The sequence below is a fragment of the Mastomys coucha genome, unplaced genomic scaffold (genome assembly GCF_008632895.1).
Source record: "Mastomys coucha isolate ucsf_1 unplaced genomic scaffold, UCSF_Mcou_1 pScaffold5, whole genome shotgun sequence".
Taxonomy (NCBI): Eukaryota; Metazoa; Chordata; class Mammalia; order Rodentia; family Muridae; genus Mastomys; species Mastomys coucha.
The window spans coordinates 72,814,450-72,837,053 of NW_022196911.1; the positions used below are offsets into that span (position 1 = coordinate 72,814,450).

At 41.2% G+C, this 22,604-nt stretch overlaps 1 protein-coding gene and 1 pseudogene across 4 annotated transcripts in view; both read right to left on the reverse strand.

Annotated features, from left to right (window-relative positions):
• The window catches only part of Efcab5 (EF-hand calcium binding domain 5), a 107,095-nt gene that overhangs the window by 63,227 nt on the left and 21,264 nt on the right, over window positions 1-22,604 (reverse strand). For all 4 annotated transcript variants that reach the window (XM_031353341.1, XM_031353342.1, XM_031353339.1 and 1 more), the window contains exons 4-6: window positions 18,559-18,715; window positions 14,033-14,081; window positions 9,092-9,162 (exon numbers count right to left, since the gene is read on the reverse strand). In XM_031353341.1, coding sequence (XP_031209201.1) covers window positions 9,092-9,162; window positions 14,033-14,081; window positions 18,559-18,715 — 277 coding nt within the window. The remainder of the gene's footprint in view (window positions 1-9,091; window positions 9,163-14,032; window positions 14,082-18,558; window positions 18,716-22,604) is intronic.
• On the reverse strand, window positions 4,037-5,263 carry LOC116078266 (annotated as a pseudogene).

The window sequence follows — 22,604 nt, forward strand, 5'->3', positions numbered from 1 at the left end:
TGGGGAGGTTTGGAAGTGCTCAGCCATTGCATTGTTTAAGGCATATTAAAATAAAAGGCTCTCTCTGTGTGTGTGTGTGTGTGAGTGTGTGTGTGTGTGGCACGCGCACACCTTTCATTCACAAATCCATAACATTGGGGCGGTAGCAAGAAGCTCGTGTGCACCCGGGGAGTTTAGAGCAGATTAAAATATTACCACTAAAAATACAATTATGACAATTATACAAATTGTAAGGTATGATATACACTTATAATGTCTAGTCCATTATATTTGACAATTTAGAGAAAGTATTTCATCATCTATCTTAACTTAATGAGTTTACAATTCTGTACGTAAATCATCTTTGTTTTTAACTTGTATTATCATCTAAAATCTATCTTTTATAAAATTTAGAACACCTTTAATGCTAAACAACTTAAGTTTAATTGCGAGACTATATCTAGTCTTCGACCCCATCAGAGATTTGAGAAGGAATAAATATTTGCGTATGCAAGAAATGCAGGAGCACAGCTTTCAAAACTTAAAACAATTGGCAGAGACAGCTGACTGCCTGGACAGTTCCCAACATTCCTTACAATGTTGGAGCAGCTATCTTCAGCCCTCTGGTCCAGAACATCTGACAGACCTTAAGTGAAGCAGGAATTATGAAGGACTAGCTTATCCTGTCTTGGCATAATTAGTAATTGACTATCCTGTGTCCATTTATCCTATTTGAACAGCATTCTGTCTACAGATACAATTAAGGCATTTCTTGCCCCGTGGCTAGCTTGCCACAATTGAAATAACTGCACATGGAGGTATTGATGCTTATCACCTTCTTTGAAGTGGAAGAGGGGTACTGTCAGGAGCAGACATGCCTCATAATCACAAGATCTTTTAATAATGAGATAACCTTAAAGGCCCATTGCTCCCCTCTCACCCTTCATCTCCGAGTCTTATCTTTATATATTTATAAAATAAATATCTCATGCCATATAGAAAAAAATTATTTTCCAGACTTCTATACCTTTGTGACTTTTCTGCAACTGCATTCCATGATAACAGCACATAGAATAATGCCTAAAATATGGCAAGAAATCAACACCTCACCCTGTCTATGAAAAGCCACAAACCTGAGATGGACAAGGTTCTGATTTTAAAACATTTTGGGAATTGAAAAGAGGATTTATCAAAAGCACACAATGAGTGTCAGGTACATCTTATTTTAAAAATGCAAAATTGGAAAAACTGGTTGGGCTTGTTTTTTTTTTTTTCCCTAGGTTTTAGATTTTTTCTTAAATACACGGTCTTACTCCATAGCCCAGACTGGCCTCTAATTCACAATTCTTCTGCCTCAGCCTCTCAAATACCAAGATTGTGGGCATGTACCACCATGCCCAGCTGAGAGTCACATTTAAGAGGATATTGTTAAATTCTTTCCCTCTCCCTCTCAAGTAACTAGGAGTCATATTTACAATCCTGTCGGCAGAAACCTTAGTGGTTGTAAGCACTTGCTCTCTTGAAGAGGCCGAGGTTTCCTGTTCTTAGCTCCCACATGGCACCTCACAACCTTCTGTAACTCTAGTTCCATAGGATCTGTCACCCTTGTCTGGCCTCTCAGGCATCAGGCACACACACAGTGTGCCTACATACAAGCAGGCAAACATTCATACATAAAAAATAAGAAATATTTTTAAAATTCCAGTGATGCTACTTTGGCAATGGTAAAATAGAGTCTTTAGAATAAATTCTCTCTCCAGTGAACAGGAATTAATTAGTCACACCAAACCTCAGCTTCTCATTTCAGTTTGTAAGGTTAATTTCATCTCCAAAAAACTAAAAAGACAAGAAGATAGTTGTCACTACCAGACCATCACACACACGCACACGCACGCACATGCGTGCAGACTCTGTCTTATTGCCTCCACCAGAATCCTTATTCATTTGATTCTCTAGTAATTCTGGGAATGATTAGAAATTTTTATTCCCAAATTGCCACGTGCCATTTCCAGTGGAGTTTGTTAAAATAGAAAGACTTGTTGTTGTTGTTATTATGTTGTCCTCCAGCTTTTACTTGTCTGATAGTAAAGGAAGACAGGGTGATGTATTAAAAACACATATTCTTAGGGAGTTTTGTGTCAGAGAAACACTCCTGTTTCTGGAAAACATAAATTTATGTGGGTGCTAAACATTTCTATCAAATTCTGTAAAATGTAAGCCGGGCGGGTGGTGGCGCACGCCTTTAATCCCAGACTTGGGAGGCAGAGGCAGGCAGATTTCTGAGTTTGAGGCCAGCCTGGTCTACGGAGTGAGTTTCAGGACAGCCAGAGCTACACAGAGAAACCCTGTCTCGAAAAACAAACAAACAAACAAAAAAATTCTGTAAAATGTTTCCTTTTCCTCTGGAGACAAACCATGATTCAGAATTGGCTACTTGTAACAGAAAAGTTTGTTCCATAAGGGACTGTATATTTGGCTAGCGTTTTAGAAGGAAAACCAAGTTATATTCTTTATGTTATTTGTTAAAACTATTTTCAAGCTCATCATAAAAATAAAAGTACCTGATTGCAACAACTGCGTGGATAGTGAGAGTTCCCTGTGAGTGGAGGAGGTCAGGAAGCACCTTTAAATCGCTTCCTGATTTGTGTGCACAAAAATTAACACAAATGTTTCTAAGGTGGAGACTAGCTTTAGTTATTTTTTAATTGAGGAAATTTGAGCTGGTCATGGTGGCCCACACGTTTTTTGTTTGTTTGTTTGTTTTTTGTTGTTGGTTTTTTTGGCAGAACTTTATTTTCTCTAGCAGTTCATACCCCCCCATCCAAATTTTAAAATTCAAAAATAAGAGTTAACTTTATCTAACATGTTACAGCTTAACATTTAAAACATCATGCTAGGGTCTGGATCTGGGAGAAGATGGGGAGGCGAATACAATCAAAATACAGTATATGAAATTCTCAATTTTAAAAAATGAGAAAAAGATAAAATACCATGCTCTAGCTATATTTCACAAATACTGTATACAAATAAAATATTACACAAAATATATTTTTTAAGAAATTGTTTTGGTCTTTGATCTGAACAATAAATAAAAACATAGGCACTTCTACCTAGGGACAGGGAAGCGTCACTACCCAGGAGAATTTATCTAAGGAATATCTGATAATATGGCAAGAATAGAATCTTGGAGTTTTAGACTGACTAACCGCTTACAAAGTTCGGAAGTCACAAATGCTTCCTGGTCCCACGTTGAGCATTCACAGACCCATATGGCTGTCAGGCTACTCAGTCTTCAGTCAGCCCTTAGGGAATCACACTCATGATCTTTAAAATACTAAAATTAGGTTAGCTACTATGATGCCACCCAGGAAACCAAACACAAGTAAAAGAAAATTCCTTCTGTCCTCACGTCCATAAACCCTGACAAGGTGAACTACACATGCTGCATGGCTTCCCTTGCTTAAAGGAAGTGACGGTTTCTATTAACAAGGACAATACTGCTGGGTGACAGGGAAGGTTGACATTAGTCCACTTTCTAGACAGCTTTCAAAATCATATGAAAATACATAGAATTCCATTTCACAAAACCATCAGGTTGTGTCCTACAAAATCCTGATAAGCCAGTAGGTTTATATACCTGACACACACACACACACATATATATATATATATGTGTGTGTGTGTGTGTGTGTGTGTGTGTCTCCATATGTGTGTGTGTGTGTGTATATATATATATATATATATATCCATCTTTAGAGTGGAACAGGAAGATACCACATACAAGAAGAACAACAAAAAATCTTCATGGTCAAATTCTGGAGGAGAAAGAAAACAAATTAGACACTGAGGACCAGCAGCCAGAGGAAGGGGTCGAAACCACTTACCCTGCCATGCCTAGTTATCTTCAGCCTTCCCTCTTCACAAGGCGAGGGAGGGACTGAGGGCTTGGGAGCCCAGGGGCTACCTTCTCATGAAGGCTAATGGCCTTACACAGAACTTACCTAGTGTGAGAGCACACACTACGGGAACTAGTCAGGCTAGGCCTTTCTGTGAAATGTAGCTTATGTCTATTTTAGCATTTTAAAGTAGGACTTTGCAACTGAGACAAGATATCATCTCTTGAGGTTTTCTGCTTTGTACTAACATTATATCTATATAGGAACAAATATCTTTCTTATTTTTCTCTTCAATATCAAATATCCTGAAGCCTTTGTGTTTCTCTGGAATAAGACCCAGTTTCTGAAGGCACATTCCAGTATAAATACCATCAACAGAGATGCACCGGGTCAGTTACATTGTACAGCCTCAAGGCTAGGGGGCCAGAGTACAGGAATCCACCACCCCCAGCATATGGTGGGTAGACCTAGGTGTACAAGAATTCTGTGATGTAGTACTTCAGCTTCTTATCCCGATGAGGCCCAGCATTGTGGATCAAGTCTTTGGCTTTGCTCTTGGATAAGCTATTCAAGTAATTAAGGATGTGATGGGTGTTCACAAACACGTCGTCATCGCCCTTGAAGACAAACTCTGCGTCTGGACAGGAAGTGCTCACCCACCTGAGAAACAGCACTTCCTTCAGGGACAGGTTGAAGAACGTGTCTCTATAGTTCCACGTAAGGATGTCCTGGTGTTTCTCGCTCTCAAACTTAGACTAAGCATGCCCGAAAGGTCAGGATGGTTGTCCTCTGGGACTGTCTTGCCCAACAGGAAGACCCTCACTACTGTCTGGTTCCCTGCGTTGGTTTCTCCGCCCCAAGATTCCCGAACTGCTTGCCTTCTGGCGAAAAGTGGAATGAGGGACTTTGTCGCCAATAGTAAGAAGGGCTTCTTAACACATTTCTTCAGTTGATCTATAAGCAGTGAGTAATTTCGGCATCTCAAATACAAGAGGAAGTTTTTACATCTGTTCGGCAGGTTATTTAAGTCTGTCACAGCTGTCATGACCGTCGAGTCCGGTTCACAATAGTTCAGGTGACTTGTGTTTGGGAATGTGTATCGATCCCCCGTCTGATTGGCCACCCTGTTCAGGATGGGATTGTACCACCTGTTCAGCTTCTCCTGTGCCCTGTTCCAGTGTGCCTGGGGAGGGGTGCGTAGCTTCCAGAACTTCTCTTTCGGGATTATTACTCCTCCCTTTCCATTTTTTTCTTGGGTACTGTTTTTGGAGACTTCCACAATCAAATAAATGAAGACATTTGCCATCATCAGGATGCCCAGCAACTTTACTCTTCGCCGTCCCACACTCATTTCTCATATCTTGTCTAGGGCCACCTCCAGCTAGGCGGGGAGGAGGAGGGAGACCGTGCTCAGCCCCGCCACCACCACTGTTCTCACTCCATGTGCAATGCGAGGCCCGGAGGGGTCTGGGCGACTCAGCTCCAGCACTTGTTGCCACAGCAGAGTGGCAACAGAGACAAACAGATCTCTGAGACCAGCCTGGTCAACAGGGTGCATTCCAGGACAGCCGGGAGTACAAAGAGAAACCCCCCTCTCAAAACAAAACAAAACAACGCCCAAAATAATAATAATAATAATAATAATAAAAGACAAAAGAGCGGAGGAAATTAGAAAAACACTTAGAATTGGTGATCATACACAATGCCAACAATACATAATGAGCATTTATAGTTCTAACTTAAAGTAAACATCAAAAGGTAGAACAAATACGGAGACTGGGCTTGTGTCCATATTTGTTTCTACTTCTTTCAAGCTGGGGCTTGTCCCAAGCGATCCCATTTTTTAAAAGAGCAGCTTCCTCCATCTTCAGCGCAAACGCTGAGGTAGAATGACTCACGTCTTGTTTGTGCAAGTGAACAACCATAGCACAAAGCACAAGACGCAGCCTGCTAAGCAACCTCTATCCACTGATGTATAACCACCTAGGAACTTCAAACTAAGCCAGGAACACCCGGATACATGGGGATATCAAAACCATATCAGAAACACAGACCCATGCATGCACTTATTAAATAAGCCAGACCAAAGAATGACACAACCGCCTCCCTTGGTGCTGTAAAAGTAATTTTTCCCATCTGGAAGAATGGCCACAGTGGTGTACCTGTGACCTGGGCTCCAGTTCCAGTGAAGTGTCTCCTGCCTGGGACAAGCAGATTGGTTCAAACTGACCCTAAAACTGCCCTCCCTCCCGCACCCTGCAGAATTCAACAACTCTGCACTGAGAGCAACTCTGCACCTGCAGTTCATAAAGCTTATCTGACCCTTCCCGAGACAATTCCTTGAGTCTGAATCAGCTGCCTTCAGTATGGTCTCTCTGTGGACTCTACCCATTTGAAGCCTCCTGTACTATACTCTCTCCCTCCCTCTCTCTCTCCCTCTCTCCCTCCCTCCCTCCCTCCCTCTCTCTTTCTCTTTCTGTCTCTCTCTCTCTCTCTCTCTCTCTGTCCTTTTCTCTCATGTAAAGTACTTTATACTTTAATACTCTTAAAAACTGTTAATGTTGTTTAACTACTATTAGCAATAGTAATTAAGATTGGAATAAAAGAATCTACTATGCCAATGACTGTGTCTACCAAGAGAAAAGAGTAATATTTGGTGAATTAAAGACAAGGAAATTGAAGTGTCTTCACAAGTGAATTTATGACATCACACGTTAAATGTGGAAAGACACAAATGTGCCCATGTTGCTGACATAGCTTGCTCATATTAGAAAATATATGAATGACTAGGTCACACAATAAAATGTTTTAACATAAAAATATTTAACCCCTGTTTAAAAAAAAGTGAGGTTCAGGGAACATAGCTCAAAGGTAGAGTGCATGCTGGTGTGCAATCTCAAGCACTGAGAGAAGAAAAAAAAATCAAGTTGTAGGTTTCTCATTCTTAGCAGCGCTTACTGAGTGGGATCCAGGAGGAGGAGAGCTCTTGTGCATCGCTGGTGGGAGAATGAATCAACGCGATCAAGAGCACAGCTTGACAGCAGGTACCCAGAGCTTTCAGCTCTTCTTTCTTTGACCTCGCCAGTTCCACTTGTAGGAATCTATTCTAAACAAATGACTGGTGCTCAGACAGGCTCACATAACAGACTAGACATTTCTGACAACTGAACGGGATGTCCTCCTAGTTCTAGAGGCTGCACTGTCTGAATTGTAGGTTCAAAGAGCAGATGTCAGATAACATCTTTTCCTTGGGTTGCAGATGGCTGCCTTCTTGCTCTGTTCTCACTTTGACTTTCCATAGTGTACACACCTACAACCACACCTGTGTGTTCCCCTTTTCCAGAGAGAGGAGGAGGAGGAGGAGGAGGAGGAGGAGAGGGAAGAGGAAGAGGAGAAGGAGGAGGAGGAAGAGGAAGAGGAGGAGGAGGAGGAGGAGGAGGAGGAGGAGAGAGAGAGAGAGAGAGAGAGAGAGAGAGAGAGAGAGAGAGAGAGAGAGAGAGAGAGAGAGAGAGAGAACTTGTATGTCACCAGTCCTACTCCACCCCTAGCTCTGGATACTTTTTAAATATACCCATTTTAGGCCCTAAAGTCTAGAGGTCAGGGACTTAACATATACATTGAGAAGACAAGAGACAGTTTTAAACTGTAAACAAAGATTTAAATGGAGGTATTGTGTAGTTTTATTAGAAGTATGAGAAAGTAACTGTCCATCAATAAAGATATGACTAAGTAATAATATAACCAGGCAGCAAAGCATTACACTGCCATTAAGCTGGTGTAGGGACCAGGATGGGGAAAGAACACTTTTTCCCTGTCTCTCTAACTTAATTACAGCTAAAACCTCTAGATATGTGGCTTACAACAAGCTTTAAGACTGACCCTGAAAGCCGAAAGGAAGGTGGCAGGCTGCCTAGGGACCTCAGGACCTCAGCGCCTGCGCGGTGCTGACTGCTTTGGGCTTCTTTTTGCCTCATCAATGGCCTTCCAAAATGCCAGTAAGAACAGAAAAAAGCAAGAACTTAAAACCAAGAAAGGTTTGCACTAGCCAAAGGAGTAAAAATGTGACTCAATATTATGATCTGAGGGACATATCCTGGTGTTGACGGTGGATATAAGCTGGTAATAGAATTACAGGATTAACCTATTTCTCTTTTCCTCTTTGTTTGTAATGTTCTATAATGAGCCCATATTACTTTCTTAGTGAGATATACTTCACATATGGTTAAAATTCATATTCCTTTTATAATTAAAAATAAGATCTTCTAAATTGCTTATTTGTAGAGTGTCTACTAAGACAGATAGGTAAGCAGCACTGAGAATCCACTTTTGCAAAGAAATGTAAGCTGTATCTATAATTATGTTAAAGAGAAAAAGCCTTCCCTTTTCTGAACTTCTTTCCCCCCCTCAGACATGCAATTGTGTAGAGGGCAGAGAATCATTCTTAGAAGTTGGTCCTTTCCTGCCATCTTTTTCGGTTCCTGGGGTCAACCTCAGGTCTTCAGGCTTGCCTCTTCCTGACTCGCTGAGTCATTTTGCCTGGCTCCTCCCAACTACCCAATACTGTTCTCTGGGTTTTTGAGTAGTGTACCTCATTGGTATGTGATCTAGACAAGAACCATTCCAGAAAGGATTTAAGAAATCCTTCACACAGAAACTCTATGTACTGCATGGTTGTCACCTGCAGGGGAATAACAGTGGATGAGAGGAAACAGGAAAGCTGAATTAATTCCTGGACTCGTTACAGAAAAACTGGAGGAAGAGAAGAAGCAACACACAAAAGCAGGCCGTAGCAGACAGGATACTTGCCTAGCAAAATGGCTTCTTTCATTATTCCATTAAAATAGAATCATACTTCCTCAGGTTTGATAATGCCACGTAGACCTTGAGTCTTAGATCTCAGTGTATTTGTACGATCAGATTTCATTGAACATAAAATGATGAGGTTTTTTTTCTTGATCTTATCAGAAGGCGTCAGTAGAAGTTTTTCATATTTTTGTATCACGAATGTCATGAATTGGAAGAAAATAAAGGGCTATTTGAAAATTGTAACCCAATTTCAGAGTGGTTAAATATTTTGAAGTATGTATCTAAGAAATGATAAGGTCTTATTCTTTAATTTGATTTAATCCTCAGATGCTGTATATGTGACATTTACCCAAAGCTGATTGAAACTGGCAGAATAATTTGATACAAACATTAGTAACATAGCAACTTACTTGTACAAACTGCTCCTGGGTCAGTCCTACCTCCACTGATTTCATGATAACCACATCTTTGCAACGCGATTCTAGTTTTAGAATAAAAGTTATTTGCTAATTAGTTTGGATATAATAAATTCATATTTTATACTTATAATAATATAGAACTTAAAATTATTCTCAACTTGTATCTATCCATAGTTATGGTGAATAATTTATAGTTGGGTAACATCCCAGTTGGTACCAAGGTTTTTTCCCTGTCTTTATTTAACCGAGAAACCTCTATATTAAAAAGAACAAACCTGGGGCTAGAGAGATGGCTCAGTGGTTAAGAGCACTGACTGCTCTTCTGAAGGTCCTGAGTTCAAATCCCAGCAACCACATGTTAGCTCACAACCATCCATATGAGAACTAATGCCCTCTTCTGGAGTGTCTGAAGACAACTACAGTATACTTACATATAATAAATAAATAAATCTTTAAAAAAAGAGAAGGAACCTACCTTTTTAATTACTAGGTTGACATAAAGCACAAAAGATAATGCATTATAACACAAACAACCAAAAAATAAGACCATTGTAGGTTTATGAGAATATTTATATCAGGAGATCTAAACTAATGCCTCTCTGTAACCTTCTGTTTAAAATGTGTCTTTTTTTGTTAAGTGCTAGACCGCTTTTTACTTTGTTTTTAAAGATGGGTCATTCTACATATCCCTAACTAGCCTTTAACTCACAGAGATCCACCTGCCTCTGCCCACAGAGTGCTAGAATCAGAGGTGCAAGCCTCCACATCCAGCTTAAAATTTCTTTGTCTTTAATGTCTCCAAAATTAACAAACACCATGTGGATACGGTCTTTTATTAAAATATGTAAATAATAAGAAGGCTATTCACCATCTCAGAAAATTGTTACGCGAGGTGACATCATAAGTCGTGTGTACATATGAGCATCTTCCCTTTTCTGTATTCTCCTGATCATCTTCAGTCCCCCTGACCCCAGAGCCAGTCAGCACTGTTGCTTGTCATCTTTTCTGGAACCTTCCCACGCATTGTCTAATGGGTATGTATGTGCTGACACATAGATCGTTTGTTTTGCTGTAATCATTATCATCATTTTCATCAGCAACTTTCCTTTCTCACCAATCGTTGTAGGCTTTTCATGGAGGATCAGGAGCTCAGGGGGAAAGATTAGAATTGAGAGTTGTCAACTAGAGTCATGGGTTAAAATAAGAAAATCCAGGGTGTGTGAGCAGTGTGTCAGGAGGTGAGAAAGCCAAAAGACAAACACACAAAACAACACTTAAGGTGCACAAGAACTAAGAAATGAAGATGCTAAGAGTCCCTCAGACAGAGCCTCCTGGATGAGCGTGAGTAGCAACAGGGAATGTTTAACCCTCCACTTTAGAGGCTAGGGACTCAGCACAGTGGTAGAATACCTGTCTAGCGAGCACAGGGCCCTGGGTTTGGTCCTCAGATCCAAAAAAAAAACCAAACCAAACCAAACCAAACAAAAAACAAAAACAAAAAACAAAAAGCAAAAACCTGAAAAGTTCCATTTGATATGATAATTACATAGTTTATGTTGACCTTGCCAGGAGACAGTTTTATGTTGTAAGAACTAAGACATTAGCTCCCTCTCCTGCTTCATACAGCAGCTCCACCTACCATAGACTGGGATGAGGGCATAGGGAAGATTCTTCAGTGTTCTTGAATTCTGCAACTGGCAGTAAGAGATACCACTCATGGTCACAAGAGACCTTCTACTTCCAGGAAATTGTGCAGACTAGACTGGTTTCTACCAGCAATGGCTGGACACTGAACGACTTAAGGGGAAGGATCCCATCATGATTTCCTTTGTGTTCTTTGTTGCTCATGGTGTCTGGAACCAAGTGAGGGCTCAACAGATGCTGAATGATATAGACAATATACACTGTAGAAATGGGAAAGTGGGGAAAACTCATCTGTGGAGAGCCTTTAGGGGGCTGCTTGGCAGGAATCTGACACTGGCCAAGGACGAGGATATGGGCTTCAGGCAGGAATCTGACATTACAGGCATGACAAGGAAGTAAGTTCAGGCAAGAATCTGATTTTAGGGTGGAACAAAGAAGTAGGCATGAATATGACTTTGGGCTAGGACTGGGAAGTAGGCTCAAATATCTTGATCATCCTGATAAGCCCTTAGAAACAGTGGTCACAGGAATGGTCCTGGGTCTGTTTATTGTCCTGCTTGCTCCTTGACTATTAGTGTTTATTGTCTTGCTTGTTCCTCCTTGTAATACTTGCCCTTAATACTTGCATGTAATTAAAATTGCATGTATAAAAGTAGACTGGGAGAAAATAAACCTGCCTCAGCCTCAGAACTGGCTGGGGTTATGCTACAATGTTGTCTAATTGCCTTTTTTCTTTTTAATCTTCACTCCTGCACTGGAGAACCTGTTGACTGACTGGCTGGGCTTGGTCACTCATCTGTCTGGAAGGCAATGGTTTAGAATTTCTCCAATTATTATCAGGATCCTAAAGAAGTTTCTTAACTCACCCCTTACTTACTCTCACCCAAAATAAATGAGTAAGTGAAGTCATTGCAGAGAATCTCTGCAACAAAGTGGAGGCTGAGCTGAGGCGAAAGCTCAGTTTTTAACTAGGCTGAGGGTGGGAGGAAGATGTTGTCAGGAAGGCCCAAATCATGTACAGAAGGGAACAAACAGGATGCTAGGAAACATACGTTCTTTTAAAAAGCAAGGAAAGGGCTGGATGTGGTGGCAGCTCTCACCTTTAATCCCAATACACAGGAGGCAGAGGCAGGCGGATCTCTGTGAGTTTGAGGCCAGCCTGGTCCGCAGAGTGAGCTCCAGGACAGCCAGAGAGATAGCTATGCAGAGACTGTCTCAAAAAAACTGGGAGTGGGGAGCAAGGAAAGAATTAAAAATATTCTCACTAAACACAGTGATTAAAAAACAAACAAACAAAAAAAAAAAAACCAGCGTGTTAAGCTGGGAGGTAGAGACGGGAGGATCTCTGTGAGTGCCACGTCTGGCCAGCAGCCGCAGCTGCCATAGTGAGACCCTGTCTCAAAACAACAAAATAAAGCAAAATAATTACATGAATCCGAAAATGGAGATTTTATACTCCACTTCTTCTGTTACAAGTTAGATTTTTCTTGGCCTAGTCTCAAATAAGTGCACCAAAGCCTGTGGTTTCCCACCGGGATGGGGCTTGTCCCAGTGTGCACAGTAGAAATCGGTGGGAGAGCTTTTGTTGCTTCAGTGTGGTGGAGGAAGCTGGTGCAGAGATAGAATTCCCACAATTTCTATACAATAAAGGCTCCTCCCTCCTGTCAGACACTGAAAAAGGTGAAAAGTCTGCTGGTAATAATTTTGAGTTTAGAACTTATTTTCTATGTAATTACAGAGAACAGTTTGCTATTGTCTTGTCCTTGGTGAATTTTGAGCCCAGGTCTTTGTGCATGCTTTGGGAGTACATGTTCTACAACTGAGCTAGACAGCCGGCACCGCACGGTGCTATTGAATTTTTCTGAAACAATAACTAATGTGAAATCTTTGAGTGAAGGTTGAATATAAAATTTATTCTGAAACTTAACCAGTAGTTGTCCACCATTTCAGAAATTGTGTTTTATATATAGAAAATGACATTGCAGTCTTAATGTGAGCTTGTATGCAACACATCTATGTTAGTCTGCATTTGTAATACCCCTAGTCATGAGAATAGCACATATCTATGTGTATATATAAGATCAGTGTACATGTAGATATACATATGCATATATAAATTCTTTTTGCCTCTATTTTAAAATGTCAAATACAAGGAAAATAGTTACTTAGATATAATCTTACTTTTCTTTTCTTTTTTCTTTCTTTTTTTTTGTTTTTTTGTTTTTTGTTTTGTTTTGTTTTGTTTTGTTTTGTTTTGTTTTTCGAGACAGGGTTTCTCTGTGTAGCCCTGGCTGTCCTGGAACTTACTCTGTAGACCAGGCTGGCCTCGGAACTCAGAAATCCACCTGCCTCTGCCTCCCAAGTGCTGGGATTAAAGGTAAGCACCACCACAGCCCAGCTTTACTTTTCGTATATCCAACTATTCATTAAAAGTAGGTTTAAAAGGTCTGAATATTCATTATTTCTTCTAGTGACATTGTAACCAAACATTTATATAATCATATACAGTACAAATAACTTTTTAAATATCTATTTGTTTATCCATTTATTTGTCTCTGTGAGTACTTAGGGCATGAGGAGTATGCTTTGGAGGCCAGAAAAGGGTGTTGGATCCCTCAGACCTAGAGTTACAGCCATTTTCACATCAGCAGGCTTGTTACCTGGGTGCTAGGATCTGACCTACAGGCCTTACAATTTTCCAGCAATCACACTTAACCACTGAGACATCTCTCTGGCCACAGCTATATAAAATTCTAATTATACGCCTCTCTCTTTTCATGTCTTCTTTTCTTATCTTTTCTCTTCATTCTTTCCTTCCCTCCCTTCTTCCTTTCTTTCTTTCTCTTTCTTTCTTCCTTCCTTCCTTCCTTCCTTCCTTCCTTCCTTTCTTCCTTTCTAAGGTATAGTATGCTTAGCCCAGGGAGTAGTACTATTAGAAGGTGTGGCCTTGTTAAGAGTAGGTGTGGCCTTGTTGAAGGAAGTGTGTCCCTATGGGAGTGTCCTCTCTGGCTGCAGTTGGATCAAGATGTAGAACTCTCAGCTCCTCTACCACAATGTCTGCCTGGATGCTGCCATGCTTCCTGCCTTGATGATAATGGGCTGAACCTCTGAACCTGTAAGCCAGCCCCTATTAAATGATGTCCTTATAAAAGTTGCCTTGGTCATGATGTCTGTTCACAGCAAGGAAATACTAAGACAGAAGTTTACATGGAAACCCTAACTCAGACACTATATGACTTCAGCCTCCTTCCTGAAAAATAAAAATGCTATAGGAATAGGCATATTTACCCAGATGCAGCTCTGGCTTCTGAAAAAAATCATGAAGGACATTCTGAATCTGCAAAGAAAGGAGGGGAGAGAAGGTGTTACTCCTCAATGACCACATATGTAGTTCTTTAGATTAAAAGTCATGTATAGTCTTTCTAAGTACCAGGTGATCTAATCTCTGCTTAGTTCAGTATTTTACTTTCTCACGTGTGTCCTCATTGATTTCTGTTCTTATTGTGTGAAGACCAAGACACTGGGAATAATCCCATTTTGTCCCCTCCAGGGAACGTATCTAGCAGCCTTTGATGGTGAGTGTGATGTAGATGAGGCACCTTTGCAACCATCTAGGCAATCCTGAGAATTCTCTCTACTTTCTTATCTTCTAATTACTAAACACAAATTTGCAGAGTTCATTTTGGCCCCCTTTAAAAAAAAAATAGACTTTAGGCTTTCTCTTTCTGTTCCCAGATGTTCCTGGCCAGACTTTTTCTCTCGCCATTCCCCTTTCTGTTCTCTGTTTCCCTTCTCTGCCCTCATGGCTCTGCTCCTGTATGTCTGTCTCTACCCCTTCTTTAGGTCATCACTCCCTTCCCTTCCCCCAAATAAACACCCTTTATACCAGCAAAAAATAGATTATAATTTCTATGGAGCATTTTTTGATTCAAATTAAACTGAACAGACAGTACCAAGTACCCCTGCCACAGGCGTGTGTAACACACACACACACACACACACACACACACACACACACACACGACGTGTGTAACACATACTCACATGAACACACAAAACACTCCCTGACTACCAATATCCTGTGCTATAGAGTTGTAGATCTGTTACAAATGATGGGCCTACAATAATGCATCACTTCTTCTAAAGCCCACAGTTCCTAGCTGGGGTAACTTTTGGTACGATATGGTCTAGGGGTTTGACAAACGTGTAACGGTGGTGTTTATCACTTTAGTATCATATAAGCTTGTTTCACTATCTTCAAACATCTCGTATTCTAATGGCTAGGGAACAGAACCAGCTTCGAAGCTCAACAACAGAGGAGCGGATAGAGAGAGAGTAGAGCAGGTACACAAGTCAGCAGTACAGAGTCATTGAACCACAAAAAATGAGTACAACTCAAGATGGTTCTGAGCACTGAGTGTCTCCTCTCACATGAGGAGCCTTGATTTCAAGGATATGTGCATAGGTCATCGAAGTAGAGTGGGGACCACAAGGGATCAAAAAGAGATCTACAGGGAGGAGAGATGGTGTAGAAGGACGTAATGGGGATGTAGGACTTAAAAGCAGAAAGGGAGGCCAGATGAGAGGAAGGAGGAGACATGAGGGAGGGCTTTGGGAAAGGAGAATGAATGAAGAACAAAGCATAATATACATTACATGCATTTTATATTATATCATATCATATATCTTATATCATTTATATTATATTTATTTTATATATGTTATATTTGTATCATATATTTCATATATATTAAAATACCATGAAAACATTTTACTTAAATGCTAACTTAAAAATAAAAATCCTGTGTTCCACCTATTCATTTTTCCTTCCTTGATGGTAACCCCATCTGTTTTGTTTTGTTTTGTTTTGTTTTGAGACAGGGTTTCTCTGTGTAGCCCTGGCTGTCCTGGAACTCACTCTGTACACCAGGCTGGCCTCAAACTCAGAAAGCCACCTGCCTCTACCTCCCAAGTGCTGGGATTAAAGGCGTGAGCCACCACTGCCAGCCCATCTTTTTACTTTTTCCATACTTTTTCCTGTCCCAGAATGCCATGTAGTCGGAGTCACATAATATTCAGTCTTTTTTGCTTGGGTTCTCCAACTTTGTAATATGCACTTAAGTCTCCTCCATGTCTCTCATGGCTTGATATCCACCCCCCCTTTAAGCACCCACATTCTACTGCTTGACACACCAATTGATTTGTAACCATTTAATGCAGGCTACCCAAGTCACTTACTTGTGTGCGTAATTACAAGTAAAGCTGCCATATACACCAATACCCAGGAGTTGGTGTGGACAGGGAACTAAGTAAGTAATTTGGGCAAATAAAAAAGATTGCTACCATTGAACCTGTACATTATAAAAGTATATTTAGTTTGCGTGTTTAAAATGGACACAAAAAATTATCAACTTAACTGTTTTTGTTTAGAAAGAGTGCCTTTTTTTTTCATGTGTGTGGGTGTTTTGCCTGCATGTATGTCTGTGTATCACATGTGCACCTGATGCCCTCAGAAGCTAGAAGAGGGCATCAGATCCCCTGGAATTGGAGTTACAGACAATTGTGAGGCACCACTGGGTGCAGGGAACTGAATCAGGGTTCTCTGGAAGAGCAGCCAGTGAGTGCTTTTAAATTCTGTGCCATCTCTTCAGCCCTACAGACAAGAGTTTTACAATGTAGCCCAGGTTGGTCTCAAACCTATAGTAATCTTCCTGCCTCAGCCTCCCAAGTTCTGAGATAACAGGCATGGTTGAATTTAGTCATTTTTAAAGAGTACATGTGTGGGGTGGTGAGTTGTGATAGGCAGCCTGGTCCTCGGTTGAGCTCAGGCTTAGAACCCAGCAGCTGACAGTTGCTTGCAAGGGAAGGCAGGTGCTGGCTCCTCTCACTGCTACAGCCTCCCACCCACTGCAGAGAGGTGTGTGGCCATCAGTCACAAAGGAGCAGCACTCACCCCTCCAACATGCAAATAAGGTTTCCCCAAGCTCTCGGACCAAGCCAACAAGAAGAGCCAATCCATGGTTTTAAGGCATTTATTGTCATGGCGGGAAGGGGAGCTAAGAGGGTAGTAGAGGCAGAGAAAGGCAGACAGAGGAAGAGAGTAGAGAAGTAGAGTCCTGACTTGGCCACTTGGAGAGAGGGGGAAAGGGAATGCAGAGAGGGGGGAGCAAGAGGGCAAGAGAGAGAGGCAAGAGAGACAGTAAGAGAGCAAGAGAGTAAGAGAGTAAGAGTAAGGGGGGGGAAGTTTATAGTGGGCCAAGCCAACCTGGCTGTTGCCTGGTAACTGTGGGGAGTTGGGAGGAGCATCCCTGGCTGTTGCCAGGTAACTGTAGAGGTGGAGTCCAGACAGAATACCAGGGGCTTGGGGCGTTGCCCTACTTGACTGATGGCCACAGAATTATGGAGCTGAGGCCTGTGTCAGGAGCCTGGTGTCTGGGGGCATGGCAAACGGCCTTCTGTCCCTTGCAGGAACACCTGCTGGGTCTCTGGGGTTTAAACCTAGCTTGTGTGTGTTACATTTACATTTTTCTTTTCACAAATTTAAAATCCTATATCCACTGAAGACTGATTCCTCTTCTTCTCCCCCTTCCCCCTGTACCTGCTTGCTTCTCTGTCCCCGCTTGCTTCTCTGATATAACTACTTTAGAAACCTCACATATGTCACCGACATCTGGATCTTATGGGTCTTAATTCTTCCAAGAGTTTGCTCAGCTTCATAAGAAACAGTCTTTTGTTTGTTGGTTTGTTTGCTTGTTTTGTTTGAGACAAGGGTTTCTCTGTGTGGCCCTGGCTGTCTTGGAACTCACTCTGTAGAGCAGGCTGGCCTCGAACTCAGAAATCCACCTGCCTTTGCCTCCCAAGTGCTGGGATCAAAGGTGTGAGCCACCACTGCCCGGCAAGACACAATCTTTCAAAGTGGTTGTGCTGCTTTGCATCCCAGTGGCAGTGAATGAGTACTTGCACTACTGTAGCTCCTCAGAGCCCTGACTGTTAGTGCTCTGGACTGTAACCTGTATCATAGGTGGGGAGTGGTATTTCATTTCTATTTTAATTTACAATTCCTAAGCCTGGTCAGATGGCTCAGTGGGTAAGGATGCTTGCCACCAAGCCTGATGACATGAGTTTGATTCCTAGGACCCACACGGTGGAAGGGGAGAGCTGACTCCTGCAAATCGTTCTCTGACCTCCACTGGAGCATGCATATATCCCCATCCCCATACCAAATGAGTGAATAAAAGTAGTGAAAATTGATCTACGATCCTTTAATGGCAGGTGATGTTGGCATTGTCTCACAAGTTGATTTTCCATTTGCACATTATATATCATTGGTTAAGTGTTTGTTGTGTATTTTGTTTAGTGTGTGTGTGTGAGACAGACAGAGAGGGAGAGGGAGAGGGAGGGAGGGAGGGAGGAAGGGGGGAGGGAGGGAGGGAGGGAGGGAGGGAGAGAGAGAGAGAGAGAGAGAGAGAGAGAGAGAGAGAGAATATCATGTGTATGTTGTTCAGGTAGAGTCTCACTACATAGATCAAGCTGGTATTGAACTTGAAGTTTGTCTTCCTACCTGGTTATGTTAGAAACCTTTATCAGAATCAAGATTTCTAAAAATCTTGCCAGATTTGTATTTTATTTTTCATATCTAAGAGAAAAATTTAATGAAATCAATAAATTCCTCTGGAGTAGATAGGTGAAGACCTGGCTTAGTTTGGTGTTGGTGAAGAATTCCAAGGGAAGCCTCTGTCATTCCACTTAACATGCTAGCAATTTCCTTCTTACCACCTAGCCCACATACCCTCCACGTGTGCTCTCCCTCTTACCACGACTATTGGAATCATTCCTTTGGGGTTGAGAATCCATTCGTTGAACTGCTCCTCCAGAGCCTGCTTTCTCATGTTGGCCACCTTGACTTTGACTGTGCTTATATACTCTCTTTGTTCTCTCTTCTCTTTCACTTTCTCCTTCATCTTAGATATTCTGGAGTATGGGAACACAGAATGCATGCTAAGAATCCTTGGTTTGGTTCAGAGAGTTCAATGGCAGAATCCAGGGCTTCACTTAAACCCTGGAGCTGCCTTTCTTCTTCCAGCACTTAACTGTGTTCAGCACTCATCTTAGGATTTCTACTTTTATTTCTCTGTTTACCTAAGTAAACAATATACTTAAGAAGTATTGGTGGGGATGTTAACTAACACAATAATTATGAAAGACTGTGGAGAGATCTGAAAAACATAGACGCGTAACTACCAAAAGATGCAGCAGTCTTACTTTTGGATATTTTCCCAGAAGACTTGAAATCAGTTTGTTAAAACAAGTTTGTATTCATATATTAGTTGCCACACAATTCACGGTAGTCAAATATAGACTCACTTCTGAATGAATAAAGAAAATATGGCCTATAAGCACAATAGGTTATTAAACATCCTTAAAAAACAAACAAACAAACAAAAAACAGAATTCCACTATTTGTGAAGCATGGATTGAACTGGAGAATTAGGCTAAGTGAAATAAACCATGTACATGAAAACAGACTCCACCAGTTATTACTTACATAGTAAAATATAAAAGAGTCAAACTTATAGAAACTGAGAATACCACAGTGGTGACACGGGCGATGATGGCCAAAGGGAACAAAAGACATAAATTAGAAGGAAGAATAGGTTTTTAAAAGTTCCCATTACACAATAGTACAGTTTGTAGTAGAATATTACATATTTAAAAATTGCTAAGTGTCTAAATTTCTAATGTTCTCCCCATAAAAATTGATTATTTGAGGTGAAATATGTTAATTAGCTTGATTTAATTATATTACCTATTTATAAAACATAACATCACATTGTACCCTATAAATACATACAACTATAATTAGTCAATTTATAGGTTCTTGGTTTTTTGGTTTATAGGTTTTGTTTTGTTTTTGTTTGTTAGTCTTTTACAAGAAGAAGAAGTAAGAATACACATCGAGGCCTCTACACATCTGCTCTGAAACCTGAAGCTTTAGCTTTCTTCTTCCCTGGACAAATTAAGTCACCAATAGGGACTCCTATCCCAAGACTTGGAGAGAAGCCTGGGAGGTGTTTCTATAAGAAGCATGCCAGATCATTCCGATGATCTGGACCAAACCCGAGGAATCTGCCAAGGAGTGTATCTCCGCCTGTTGCTGCTATCTAGCTGGAGTCAAAGGCTTCTGCAGCCCTGCTAAAGTCCTGAGTACAAGAGTAACTATTGTCCTCTGCCAGAGATGCATCCCCAGGCTAAGAACAGAGAGAATGGAGGCTTCAATTGTCCCTATGTTAATCATCGCTGTTAGAACTTAAAAAAACCAACCAAACAAACCCCAAACTGTGTTGATTGAAATCAAATCACATGGCCCAGAATAATAAAAACAGCTGTGTCAAGTGGAATTTTTTTTTTTTTTTTTTTAGGTCCAACATTTGGAATAGGTTTTCATCTTTCAATGAGGAAAGACTGAAGCAATCTAACAGATTTGAGATGAAAAAAACAAAAACAACCAAAAAAACAAAAACAAAAACAAAAAAACCTTTCACTGAGAATGCAGACATTAAATACTTCTAATAGTCCAAAAGAAAGTACGGAAGCGAAGATGCCCATGTGAAACTTTCGTAAATCTCTAGGAATATAAGCCATCAAAAACAAACTTTCAGGTTTGAAAACAGAAGCAGGGAAGTAGGTTAACAGTGCAGAAGAGCCTTGCATGAACTTCTGAAAGAGGAATTAGTGTTTTGAAGGAAGTGCTAAGTTCCTCTAATGTGCTAACCCTCCCAGGTCTTTCAGCTGTTTCTCACCCACCTCTTCCCATACTGCCTTTCTCTCTCTTCTCTCAGTACAGCATGTCTCCAGTTTCCATCTACATTCCAACATGGCTTTCTATTCTACTCCAGTGTCTTATAGCTGGCATTCTCTCATTGTGCATCCACTCATTCACTTTGTCAGCCGAGCTCACTTATTACACAAGCATTTATTGGGCATTTATTATGTGTTCGGCCATTATAAAGCTAAGCATCTGACGGCAGAACACACAAGTGATTGGAACAGTATCGTAAGTACTGAGTGTCTTCAAATTCTCATAAAACACAAAAATAGATGCACAAAGCTACTTTTCTGTCACATTTTCATCTGCTCAAAATGTTTTTCCTCTCATTTTGCCTGACTAGGTCTCCCACATGCTTTGGGTCTCAGCTGAGACATCACATTTTCCTACATCATGATGCCCATATTTAGAAAGAAAATTTAGCTTTGTGCTTCAGAGACACTGTGTATGAGCTTCCAAATATGATCCAAATGCATTTTGATCATGTCACTCTTTCAGGGAATGGATAACATTTCTGTTGCATACATTACTTTATGAGAATGCTTCCACCAACCAACAGAATTCTATACCATCCAACACCGTACTGTTGGGTAGCATAGAGTAGATGTAACTTACAAAAGGATTCTAAGTATAGCTCCCAGGATGGGAAGATAGCTCAGTTGGCAAAGAGCTTGCCTTACAAGCTTGATGATCTGAGTTAGATCCCCAGAACCCACATTAAACAGAGGAAAAGGAAGAAGAGGAAGAGGAAGATGTGGAGGAGGTAGAGGAGCAAGAGGAAGGGAAGGAAGAAGAGGAGGAAGAAAAGACAAGGCTAGGTGAGCACTGCAGAAATGCACTTGTGATCCTGGCAATGAGGAGATGGCAGAAGCAGGTGGATTCCAGGGGTTTGCCAGCCAGCCAGCCTCACCTACCTGGTGAGTTTCTAGTCAGTGAGAGACTCTGTCTGGAACAGTGGGCAAGGCCTAAGAAATACAACCTGAGATTGACTTTTGACTTCTGCATTCCTACATGCACATGCGCGCACACACATTGGTACACATAAAAGCTAAATAATAAAGCCAGGTATAATTGTATACACTTTGTACCCAGAATGTGGGAGGGTGAGGCAGGAGGATTGCTGTGAGTTTGCAGCCAGCCTAGGCTCTGTAGCAAGACCCTGCCTCAAACAAAGAAAAGAACTAAATAATCAAACATTTCCTTCATGTAAACAAGTGTTCTGAATTACAGTACAAACTTGATTAGAGAGTAGAAATAAAGACCTAGGAACGACTAAGGATGCAGTGATGTCGGTAGAGCACTTGCCCAGCATGCACAAAGCCCTGTGCTTGATCCTGCCTAGCACCTGCACTACACAAACCCCCCATCAATCACTAATTAAGAGAATACCCTATAGCTGGATCTTATGGAGGCATTTTCTCAATCGAGGTTCTCTCCTTTTAGATGACTCTAGCTTGTGTCAAGATGACACAAAACTAGCCAGAAATGGAGATTCTTCCTTGACCATTGAAATACCACCTATGTGTGAATGGCAGAGACCTATGAATTCCATGTGTCCCCACCCAGTGTAGCAGTTTTCACTCTTATCAGTATAACCTTACAGCGGAGGTGAATTTTTGCCTTCCTAGCAATTAATAACCTCCAAACCTTTCAACAAGCCATCCATGGATACTTCACAGCATGCAATACCTTGTTTGCAAGTGATAGTTTAGGGCTTGTCATCTTTCAGGCTCTGGGGTCATAATTTTCTAAAGCTAAACCAGACTTTTGCCATTCCTGAAGCATGTTTCTATTATCCCTGTGATGGGTACTTTACAAAATGCACCTGTGATATGTGTCCAGGTTATTATAGTTACTTAATTCTTAGTTTCTCTTGTTTTATCCAGCATATATCTCACTATAAAAATTAGGCTCCTGCTGGGCGGTGGTGGTGCACGCCTTTAATCCCAGCACTTGGGAGGCAGAGGCAGGTGGATTTCTGAGTTCGAGGCCAGCCTGGTCTACAGAGTGAGTTCCAGGACAGCCAGGGCTACA